Here is a 10,820-nt window from a genome sequence, read left to right as displayed (position 1 = left end):
GATGAATTTCCTCCAGCGCTGGCCCAGCTCCTCACACCCTGAAGGACCAAGAGCCGCCCGAGCCGCTCCTGGCCCCCGACGAGGCTGCGCCAGCCCCCAGAGGTCCCCTCGCCCCAGCTCCCCTCTCTACCCCCTCCTAAACTCCACGAAAGCTGCTTTGATTCCCAGAGGGGACAGTCCCTCTGTCCCAGCCAGGGTAGGACCCAGACACCCACGCCAGGGGCTCAAGGGCTTCCCGGTTGCCCCAGCCACCCACCCCACAAAGCGCTTCTCCACCCCACCCTTCCTCCCCCATCCTCCCCCTCCCCGCAGCCCCACCACAGATTACCCCGGGGGGCTTTGAGGCTAATGCCCAACACCTGACCAGCTTATTCGCTTGAGTCTATTATCAGCTTAAGGACCAAAGACATCTGCTCCCCGCTACCCTCCCAGAAAGCTGAAGGAGTCTTCAAGCCTGGATCAGGAGAGCGAGGGGCCAGTCGACGGCGTCTCCTCTCGGATGGATCTCTGAACGTCTCCACCGCCGAGAGGGGCAGCCCCTCGTCCCCGGAGGTAAGTGGCTTTGCTCCCTCCAGGTACAAATGGCATCGTGGGGTCCACACGGTTTGGGAGCCACCTCCTCCGTGGGTTGGTAGCACGGCTGTGCTGTGGCTTTCGGCTCCTCTGCCACAAGCACCTCCCGGGGCCGGCTCTGCGCCGAGGGCGTCGATGGGGAGAGGAGCACTGGGCACACACGCCACGAGAGCAGCCGCAGAAAACCAGCGGGGTCCAGGGCGCACAAGCTCGACGCCTTCCAAAGCGGGGCCAAGGCACGTTTCAGCTTAATCACGTTTACTTTTTTTATTTAAAAGGTTGTGGCCAGGCTTTCAAACCCAAGTTTAAACATGGGAACAGATCTCAGCCGTGCAGGAATCTCACATAACCCTTGGATGGGCTTTCGTGGGAAAAAAGAGCTGGGCTTTTCCAGCCCACACAGCCCCAAAATCCTTCTGTCGCGGCAAGCAATGCCTCTGCATGCAAATAGCCAAGTTCACAGCCATGAATCCATGTTAGCACTTACCTGGGGGCCAGACATAAGGAGGGGAGAGAAGAAAAAAACAAAAAAAGGAAAAAAAAATATTTAGTTCCTTAGAAAACCTGCAAAGATGCTCTTGCCCAGGCACAGGACACAGATCAGGAAGATCTAGTTTGCAGACCTGGGCATCCAGGTTCTCCTACGAGGCTGCTGCTTCCGACAGCCCCGAGGCAGCGGCTTTTCTACGGGCTCAGCCGGCCCCGCTGAACTGGCCACCTCGTGTCTTGGGGAAACAGCCTCTGGGGTAGCAAAGACCTCTTTAAAAACCGGGCTGGATCCTCCTCCGCTGCCCTCAAACTGCATCTGTCGCTCGATGTGCCTGCTGAGAACAAGCAAACGAAAATCTGGTTACAGCAGATGTTACAAGAAGGGCTTTGAAAGGCGCCTGAAAGATGCCTCCCGCCTCGGGTTTTCTTTTTTTAGCGTCAGCCCATGTCCCGCCATGGGGGCAGCTGAGGCATTAGCAACGTTTGCAACACTATTAGGGCCAAAGCAATAGTCCTAATGTGCCGCAGGAGAAGCCCATCTATATACTAACAACGCGCCGTTTCCCCGTGGTTACAGGGCAAAATGGCTCAGGACATGACAGAAAAGGAGCTGCTGAAGATGGAGCTGGATCAGCTGAAGAAGGAGGTGAAGAACGAGAGGCAAATGGTGAGTTTTTCACCCAAAATGCAAAGGAGCCGCTCCCCGGGGTAACTCCCTGACCTGATCGTGCTGCAAAGGTAAAAAAAAAAACCAAAAACAAACCCACAATCCCTGAAATTCAACCTCAAATACAGGCAGAAGCATGTGCATTCACACCTCTCCCCTCGAGGCAAACATGCCCTTCGGGCTTAGCCCCACGTCCCAGAGCCTGGGAACTGCAGCCCCGCACGCAGCGAGGTGGCCGTAGCTCCCCAGGGACGCTCTCGGGGACACCCCGCGCTGGGTGGGATGTTGATGGCCAGAGTTCCCCTCTCCCGGCTGCCCGAACGGGTTCGTAGGCAGCCGATGAGCGGGAGCGCAGCTCTGCAGGGAGGGTTGGTTCCCGTAACCCACGCAGAGCATCTCCTTCCTTGGCAGGTCTCCAAAACCGGCAAAGAGATCAAGGAGTACATCGAGTCCATGGCGGGCGAGGACCCGCTGCTGAAAGGAATCCCCGAGGACAAGAACCCCTTTAAGGAGAAGGGTGGCTGTACAATAAGCTGACACACCCCCCCCCCCCCCCCCGCCCGCTGCTGTCCTCGCCGGGCGCAGGGATGTTCCCGTGTGCAAGCCAAGACTGTCAGAAACCTGCTTTCCCTGTAGTCTGACCTCAGCACTGGGGAGTCCAGAACCAAAGCGTAGCGCATCTAAAGGACGGCAAAAGAAAAAAAAGACCAAAAAAAAAAGAAAAAAAGAAAAAAAAAAAAAGAAAGAAAAAAAAAATCGCCCCACTGCCACAGGAGATGAGGTTCAGCAGCCAGCGCAGCGTGAGCTTTTCTGCTCTCATGGCTGATTTACATTTGGTTTCCTGCAAGCAAAACTTCTGCATTTTTAGCAGCCAGCAGCAAACTGGGCTTTAACGAAACCGCAGAGCTGTGTCTGGTCCCAGACTTCTCCAAGCAGCCCAACCCCGGAGCCGAGCCCCCGCTTGCTGCAGAAGAGCCTCCCAGCAGGACCTTGCTCAAGTCAGTTCTGCTCAGTGCCTCAGTTTCCCCATCTGGCACAGAAGGGCAATACCCCCCCCCCCCCCCCCCCCCCACTGCTTTGAGGCTTCCGAGGGTCTAAAGCTTTATTCTCTTTATCCTCCACATTCCCCCAGCCGGTGACCACCGCTGCCCACCACTCCTACAGCCGACAGCTCGCCCCCACCATGCACCCGCCATCGAGAGCCGGGGGATGGCCGGAGCAGGGCTGGGTGGTCTTCACCCAGCACAGGGTAGGGCACGGGAAGGAGCGAGGCCCCAGGCGGCTTGTTCAAACCCTCACTCCGCCTCTCGGTCTCGCTTCCTCCCCTGGAAACCCCCTGGCAGCCGTGGTAAAGCAAGCCCAGGGCTGTCAGGTCCTGCCTGCGACCGTGGCGGCTCCGAGCGCTGCCTCCGCTGCACCATCAGCTCCCCTCCGCCGCAGCCGTGCTGCGGGCAGGCAGGGAAGGGCAGCCGGGCCCCGGATGGGCAGAGGGGCTGCCAAGTCTCGTCCCACCATGTCCCATCGGTGACGGGGCTGACTTGGACCAGGCAGTTTGGCGGGCAGCAGCAGCTCCTCGGAGCAAGACGGGACTCGCCAAGCCCTAAGCTAGCAATGCCGGGCCATGATCCTCCTGCTGCCAACGGCAGCTTCTTTCTAGGACAAATTTCATCCCCTGCTTGATAGAAAAAGCACAGCAGCTGGGGCACAGCCTGCTTCCCAGTTCAGTAGGGCGATACTCTGGGGAAGGTTTGTGGGGTTTGTTGTTTGAAGGGGGCGGTTTGGAGCATTTGGGGCTTTGTTTGTTTTTTTGTTTGTTTGTAAGTCCATTACATCTACATACTGTCTTTCGGCAAACTCCCCAAAACATCCCCAGCCAATCATCAACCCCAAACAGAAGCAGCAGCTCTTTTGATTTCTCAGACTCCCTCAGGCCCCGTCTCTGCCGCAGTCTGTCCCCGTCCCGCCTCTGCTTCATGCCAGCCCACCTCCGACATCGCGGCAGCCCTCAGGCCCATGCTGAAACGCTCCCCTGAGGCCCAGACGGCTTCTGCTCAGAGGTTACACGTCCCGTAGCAGTTTTAGACACAGCAAAGGCAACGGCTGCAAACTCAGGGCAGGGACAAACTTCTTCCACCCCATGGGACGGGGTGTTTGGGAAGAGGCGACGCTGCAGCAGGTAGCTGCTGCATGTTGGGAAGGCTGTGGGTGTACCGCAATGCTAGCGGCTGCTGCTGGGGCTCCAGGAGCACGTGGAGACAGGCCTGGGAGCAGTTTAAATGCTGTGCTTGTAGGAAATTGCTTTCCACCCCACTTGGAGCAGCGTTTTCCTGCCTTCCAGGCCACTGCTTGGTCTCACCGTTGGGCTGGCCCTGCTCGGCACCGAGTCCACGGGGCGGAGAGGGTCCCTCGGCACTTCATCCCCCAGAGACACTCCAAGATGGGGGCTCCCCAGCTGAGGACGGACACAAGGAAGAGGCTTTTCCTCAGGCGGGGGGGCTTCCCCACCACTCTCCTGTAGCCGGTACCTCCACTCCGCATACCTCCCTAGCCAAAAAAAAAAGACAAAAATAAAGGTGGTTTTGTTCTTTCTTGCAGACGCTAAATAAACCCGCCAGCTCAACCGCGGCCTGTGTTTTTCTTGTGGCAGGGTCGCGGGGCCGGTGGCCTCCGCCTGGGCCGGGCCAGGGCCCGGCTCCCGGGCCAAAGCAGAGCGCCGGAGCCCGGGCTGCCCCTAATCCGGGGCGATAACCCGGACGCGGCCCGGTTTCCTGCTCTCGGTGGGGAATGACCCGTTAATTGACGTTAAACGGCTGGAAAACTGCGTCAGAGCCGGCTAAGCCGCTGCTGAAGGGATTCGGGACGCTTCTGGCCCAACGGCGGCTTAAGCCAGGCCCGGGCCTTCGGGGCCGCTTCCCCGAGGCCTCTCACACCGCCCACTCGCGTTCGCGAACCCCCCCCCCCCCCCGTGACGGGGCCACGGGCTCCGCGGGGCCGCTACGCTGTAACACCGCTACGAGGCGACGTCGCTACGCTATAACGCGGTGGAGGGGGGCGGAGCGGAGCGCGCTCCCAGCCAATAGCAGCGCGGGGAGGCGAGAGTGTCAGCCCGCGCCCCCAATGAGCGCCGGCAACTGGGAAAACGCCCGCCGTCCTCTGCCCCGCCCGCCCCCGCGCATGCGCAGTGACGAGACGGTGCCCCCGCACAAAATGGAACCCGGCGGGGGCCGGGAGGGCGCGGCGCGGCGCGGGGGGGCGGGAGTAGGAGGGAGAAACGTACCCGTTGCTGCCCACCCACCCCCCCCCCCCCCCCCCGCCCCGGTTCGCCGCCGCCGCCGCCTCTCGCCGCGTTACCGGAGGAGGGCAGAAAAAAAAAAAAGAAAAAGAACGCGAGGTCCCACCGAGATTTGAACTCGGATCGCTGGATTCAAAGTCCAGAGTGCTAACCATTACACCATGGGACCGCTGCGTGCACAGCCCGCCGCCGCGCCCTCAGTCTGGCCCACCGCCGCCCACGGGTGACCAAACCCCCTCCCCACGCCCCCGGTCCGGTCGTTCCCCCCCCCCCCTCCATGTCGTGACAGTGGGGTTCTGCTTCCACCCCCCCGCCTCCCTCCGGTACCAGCCCGTGCCGGTGCGGCGCGTCCGCGTACCCCGGGGATGGCCCCGCTCCGCTCCATACCCGGCCTGGGGGGGGGGGGCTCGGGGGGACCGTCCCGTGTCCCTCCCCCCGCCGCGGGCAGCCTTCGGACCCTCCCGGGCGGCTCAAGGGCACCGAGAGCGACCGACCGGTCGCTCTCGGTGCCCTTGAGCCGCCCGGGAGGGTCCGGAGGTTGCAGAGCGGTTGGGGAACAGCACCGGTGCTGCACGGCTGGGCTAGAGCTGCACCCCCGGGGGGGCTTTGCAGAGGGTCCATCCCCCGTTCCCAGCACCCCCGGGGCAAGAAAATTATATTAATTATTCCTACAAACCCTGTAAAATCACGGTACCGGCCCCATTTGGGTGCTACCGGCACCGAGGGCAGGACGTAGCATCCTCTGGGATGTCCCCGAGCTCCACCGCTGCCACCCCCACTCGTCCCCAACCCTCAACACCCATTTTATGTCTCTGTTTTTTCCTTATTTCCCCCCTTTATTTCTGGTTTTTCCTCTATTCCCCCCTTAATTTCTCTGGTTTTTTCCTTATTTCCCCTTTATTTCTGTATTTGCCTTATTTCCCCCCTTTATTTCTGTTTTTTCCTCTATTCCCCCCTGTATTTCTCTGTTTTTTCCTCCATTTCCCCTTTCATTCTGTTTTTTCCTCCATTTCCCCTTTCGTTCCCTGTTTTTTCCTCCATTTCCCCTTTCGTTCTGTTTTTTCCTCCATTTCCCCTTTCATTCTGTTTTTTCCTCCATTTCCCCTTTCGTTCTCTGTTTTTTCCTCCATTTCCCCTTTCGTTCTGTTTTTTCCTCCATTTCCCCTTTCGTTCTCTGTTTTTTCCTCCATTTCCCCTTTCGTTCTCTGTTTTTTCCTCCATTTCCCCTTTCGTTCTCTGTTTTTTCCTCCATTTCCCCTTTCGTTCTGTTTTTTCCTCCATTTCCCCTTTTGTTCTCTGTTTTTTCCTCCATTTCCCCTTTCGTTCTGTTTTTTCCTCCATTTCCCCTTTCGTTCTCTGTTTTTTCCTCCATTTCCCCTTTCGTTCTCTGTTTTTTCCTCCATTTCCCCTTTCGTTCTCTGTTTTTTCCTCCATTTCCCCTTTCGTTCTGTTTTTTCCTCCATTTCCCCTTTCGTTCTCTGTTTTTTCCTCCATTTCCCCTTTCATTCTGTTTTTTCCTCCATTTCCCCTTTCGTTCTCTGTTTTTTCCTCCACTTCCCCCCTTTATTTCCCCATTTTTTCCTCCCCCCGACTCCATAAAACCACACAAACACTATTTTTTTTTTTTTGCTTGTTTGTTTGTTTTTTTTTTTCTCTTTATTTTTAAAAATGAAACAGTGGAGTAAAGCGGTTTGTGGCAAAAAAAAAACAAAAAACAAAAAACAAAAAACAACAAAACAACAACCTCGCTGGAAGAGAAATGGAGCCCACGTCCATCCGTAATCCCAACTCCACATCCAAGCCAACAAACTGCCTCACGCGAGGGGACAAGGGAAGAACACGGATTAGAAGAGGCAAGGAGGAGAGGGAGGGGGAAAAGGCAAAAAGAAACAAATCAGCTGAAAAGAGGAAAAACAATATCATTACAGGAAAGTACAATTGTTATTTTTTTCTGAATAGCCTGAAATTGTATTGGGGCGGCTGCCGGGAGAAGCAGCACCCTTGGGTGCACCCGTCCCGTGGATGAGGAGGTGGCTGGGTGCTCCCGGCGTCGGGGTGCAGCCATGTGGCACCCCAAATTCAGCTCAATCGCCTCCCCCCCCCCCGTGCTGCCATCAGCCCGCTGCCGCCGTCCTGCCCCAAAAAAGCCGCTGGGGGGGGGGGGAACAAAACAAAACAAAACAAAACAAAAAAAAACCATCGACTGCGATTCCCCCAGTAAAAAACGGGGTTCAGCCCCGCCGGGCTGGGGAAGCGAGGAGGATGGAGGTGTACTGCTACTGGAAGAAGTAAATATCCAAGTTCAAAAAAAAAAAAAAAAAAAAAAAAAGAAAGAAATGGAAGTTTGAGCATTAAAAAAAAAAAAAAAAAAAAAAAAAATCAGTCACAACCAAACATTTCGGACTGCTGAGGTCTGGAGCTTTTACAACTAATGACCGCTTTAAAGTGAAAAGAAAGACCATAAATTCTATTTTTAAAGAACATTTTTCTTTGGAAAAAGAGAGTAATTTTTTTTTTTTTTTTTTTTTTTTTTCCCCTAAACTACAGCATGTGGAGTTGCCACTACCTAGTTTTTAATCTATTGTCACTAAGAGGTAGATAAACAAAAATGAATTGGTTATATATAAGGTCGTGTCCCCGGGTTTGACGCGCGGTGAAGCCGAGGGACTCCACGGGCACCGGCCGCTCGGGGCTCTCAGGAAAATCTTGAGCTTCACGGGGGGTGGGGGGGGTGGGGGGGCTGTTTTGCCTCCTCTGGAGCCACCCCAAAATGTGCCGGGTTTCAATTCAGCCGCAGGAGCCGAGGGAGGCGGCAGTGGCACGGGGCCGGGGGGGGTGGAGGGGGCTGGTCGCGGTTTAGGGCCAGATTTCCTCCTGAAGTCAAGGAATTTGATCCCGAGGTGAATCCAGATGCGCTTCGAACGAACCGACGCAATTAACTGCTGGGTAACGAACGCTCACACCAGTTACGGCCATTTTAAAGATTATTTTCTGCCCCGATTCCGGTCAATCCCATTGATTTCCCAGGATTATCTGCCAACAGCCATGGGAGAGCCCAGCAAACCCGGGCCGGTCCCTGCCTCCCGTCCCTGCCTCAGGCAGCTCTGCCGGGGCCGAGCTCCGGATCAGCCCTTCCCCACCCCGAACCATCGGCAAACTCCTTCCCGCTGGACTTAGTGTTGCTTTGCAGAGACCATTTCCCAAACCGGTCCAAAAAAATGGCTTCAGTTCTGTCGTACATCCCGACTCCCTGGGGCTTAAATTGTTCTTTTTTTTTTTTTATTATTATTATTATTATTATTATTTTTATTTTTTTAAGCAAAAAAAAAAAAAAAATCCCTTTCGGTGTTAGCTTGTGCTGATCCGCAGCACCCAAATACTTTCCACAGTTCATAACCCACCGCTCTGCCGCGCCGGCGGGGACGGGCTGCTGCCGTCGTCCGGCAGAGCATCCCACCGCCGGCCGGCAGAGCATCCCACCGCCGGCCGGCAGAGCATCCCACCGCCACCGCGCCCTGCCGCCGCTCAGAGAGGTATTCGTCTTCAACAACAACAAAAAAAACAAACCCCCAAGTAATTCTGTAACGTACAGTAAAGCAGCAGGGATCAAACGCACACCCAAGTCAGCCCGGGGCTGACTTTTCAAGGGGTCCGACTTGGCCACTATCCCACGCCACCGCCCTCCCGGCACACCCTGGGAGCCTTCCTCATCGGCTCTCCTCCTCCTCCTCCTCCTCCTCCTCCTCCTCCACCACGCAGCTCTCCCCAACCGCAGGGCGGAAAGCCGGGTTGCCAAAAACTGCCTCCCCACCAGCCGGGAGGGTCTCTGCCGAGCTCGGGGGTGCCGGAGGCCGGCTCCTGCCGCGGGGGGCAGTGAGGGACCCCCCCCCCCCCCCCCCCCGCCCCCGTCCGTCCCTCGGGGCTCCCTGTCAGCTCTGAGGTAGTTTGCACGTGTACGTTTCCAGCTCGCAGCACCTGCACGGTCTCCAACAAAATTCATGATTTCAGAGCCTCCGGCTGGTTTCGCTCTGCTCTGGGTCTCACCCACAATCACAAATGAGTTAAAAAAGAAAGAAAATTTAAAAAACAAAACCAAAAATAAGAAGAAAGGCTGATTCGACTGAATGGGGACGCATCTCTCTCCTCCCCACGGACCGCCGAAGCGGAGCCGCCACCGGGCATCCCCAATTAATTCTAGCCTTCAACAAGTTATTGCCAAGCACCCGCTCCGAGGCCGCTTCCCAAGCGCCGGGGACCCGGCACGTGGCCATCCACCTCCGACCAGCAGACCGAAGCCTCCCGAGCTCAAGCACCGCTCGTTCCCGCCGCCCCATCGCCACTCCCGGCTCCCGAGGCAAATCCGAAGCCAAATCCTTCAACCCTCCGGCTGGGAAAGCCCACGGCCACACTCGGCACGGCACAATCCGAGCGGCCGCCGGGAGCCAGCGCCTGAGGAGGATGCTTAAATATTTCCGTGCCCTCTCAGGAGAACACGTGTTTCACAGGATCACACTGATTTCATCCAAACAAAACAAAAGCTACAACGGAAAAAAGAAATTAAAAACGACCGAAAAAAAAAAAAATCAGAACCTCCCCCCCCCCCCCCCCCCCCCAAAGAAAACCCAACCCCTCGGTTACTGAATTCTCCAAAAACAAGAAAGTTCCAAAAATAGCAGAAGCCTATGTTGTGTGGACCAGCAGGGGACAGGGAGGGAAGACCTACATCAATAAAGAGAAATTAAATTAAAAAATGTCTTCAACTGTCTTATAGCAAGTCTGCGTTTCTGATCTTTTTTTCAGAGTCTAGAAAACACTCAAAATAGTTGGAGCTAGGAATTTAAAAAGATTTCTTTTTCTGGCACTGATTAACTAGCTGACTAACTTTTACTTTTTTTCTCTTTTTTTTTTTTTTTTTTTAAAAACGCACTAAAAAAAAATAAAAACAAACCCAAAAACCTAATGCCCAGGAAACATAAAATGTAGCTTAGAGGCAGTTCCTTTTCAATATTTACAACGGATTTTCCTCTCGTTCGACTCCGTAAAACCCTTCCACGCTCGTCAGCCGGGTCAGGCTGCAGGGAGGGAGCACGGCCCCGGCATCGCTGCTGAGCCCACGGATGCCCTTAGCGGCCGAGAAAGCCCTCAGAGCTTGGAAGAGAAGAAACATTAGCTGGGATTTGGGGGATTTTTTTTTTTTTTCTTTCTTTCCTTTTTCTCTTTTTTTTCCTCCAGCTGAATGGCAAAAGAAGACTCTGATAGCATTAAAATGAGGCGAACCCCCAAACCCAAGTCTCTCCGTAGCGCCGGGGCGGCTCGTTCCGGCGATGCTTTGCCCGGGATACGGCACCGAGGAGCGCCAAGTGCTTCCGAGACGTGAATTTGTTCATCCTCGCACCAGCCCTGTGAGGTAGGAGAGCAGCATCACCCCACCGGGGGGTTGGGGGGGGGGGGGGGGGGGAGGGAGGGAGGGAAACTGAGGCACGGAGAAGCGCTTTGCTTGCTTGCTTTCCTTTTTTGCCCCGCGGCAGGAGAGGGCAGCCAGCGGCACAAGCTCTGCCTGCTCCCTGCCCGCAACTCCTCCCCGGCACGACCCAGCGAGCGGAAACCCCATTTTACCCCGTTGCCCTTCTCCTTGCCCGGAGGCTCCCTACGTCCCCCTGCCCCAATTTAAAAACTCCGCAACCCTCCTCACCCCACGGACGAGGACGTTTCCAGACGACAGCCAACACCCCCCCCCCCCCCCCACCGCCGCGCGCCCCAGGACGGGGCAGGGCCGGGGCCGCTCCTCCTTGCTCATGG

At 56.2% G+C, this 10,820-nt stretch overlaps 1 protein-coding gene, 1 long non-coding RNA gene and 1 other non-coding gene across 3 annotated transcripts; 1 reads left to right on the top strand and 2 right to left on the bottom strand.

Annotated features, from left to right (window-relative positions):
- The first annotated feature begins 369 nt into the window (after window positions 1-369).
- Window positions 370-2,266, top strand: GNGT2 (G protein subunit gamma transducin 2). The gene is made up of 3 exons (XM_076357045.1): window positions 370-552; window positions 1,640-1,729; window positions 2,141-2,266. Exons 2-3 carry the CDS (start codon window positions 1,646-1,648, stop codon window positions 2,264-2,266), a joined length of 210 nt encoding a protein of 69 aa, XP_076213160.1. The 5' UTR covers window positions 370-552; window positions 1,640-1,645.
- LOC143169579 (uncharacterized) lies at window positions 824-4,497 on the bottom strand. The gene is made up of 3 exons (XR_012996902.1): window positions 4,086-4,497; window positions 1,197-1,397; window positions 824-1,060 (listed from the first exon to the last, which is right to left on the bottom strand). It is a non-coding gene; the product is annotated as an uncharacterized LOC143169579 (long non-coding RNA).
- Window positions 4,498-5,118: 621 nt separating this feature from the next.
- TRNAQ-UUG (transfer RNA glutamine (anticodon UUG)) lies at window positions 5,119-5,190 on the bottom strand. The gene has a single exon. It is a non-coding gene; the product is annotated as a tRNA-Gln (tRNA).
- Window positions 5,191-10,820: the final 5,630 nt, after the last annotated feature.

Source organism: Aptenodytes patagonicus, chromosome 20 (assembly GCF_965638725.1).
Source record: "Aptenodytes patagonicus chromosome 20, bAptPat1.pri.cur, whole genome shotgun sequence".
In the NCBI taxonomy this organism is placed as follows: domain Eukaryota; kingdom Metazoa; phylum Chordata; class Aves; order Sphenisciformes; family Spheniscidae; genus Aptenodytes; species Aptenodytes patagonicus.
This window is presented reverse-complemented; position numbering and strand designations above follow the sequence as displayed.

What these genes read in the sequence shown, in the direction of transcription:
- GNGT2 (XM_076357045.1), top strand. Translation starts at nt 1,646, where the DNA reads ATGGCTCAGGACATGACAGAAAAGGAGCTGCTGAAGATGGAGCTGGAT. An exon ending in TGAAGAACGAGAGGCAAATG is followed by an intron (nt 1,730 to 2,140) that starts GTGAGTTTTTCA and finishes CTTCCTTGGCAG; the next exon opens with GTCTCCAAAACCGGCAAAGA.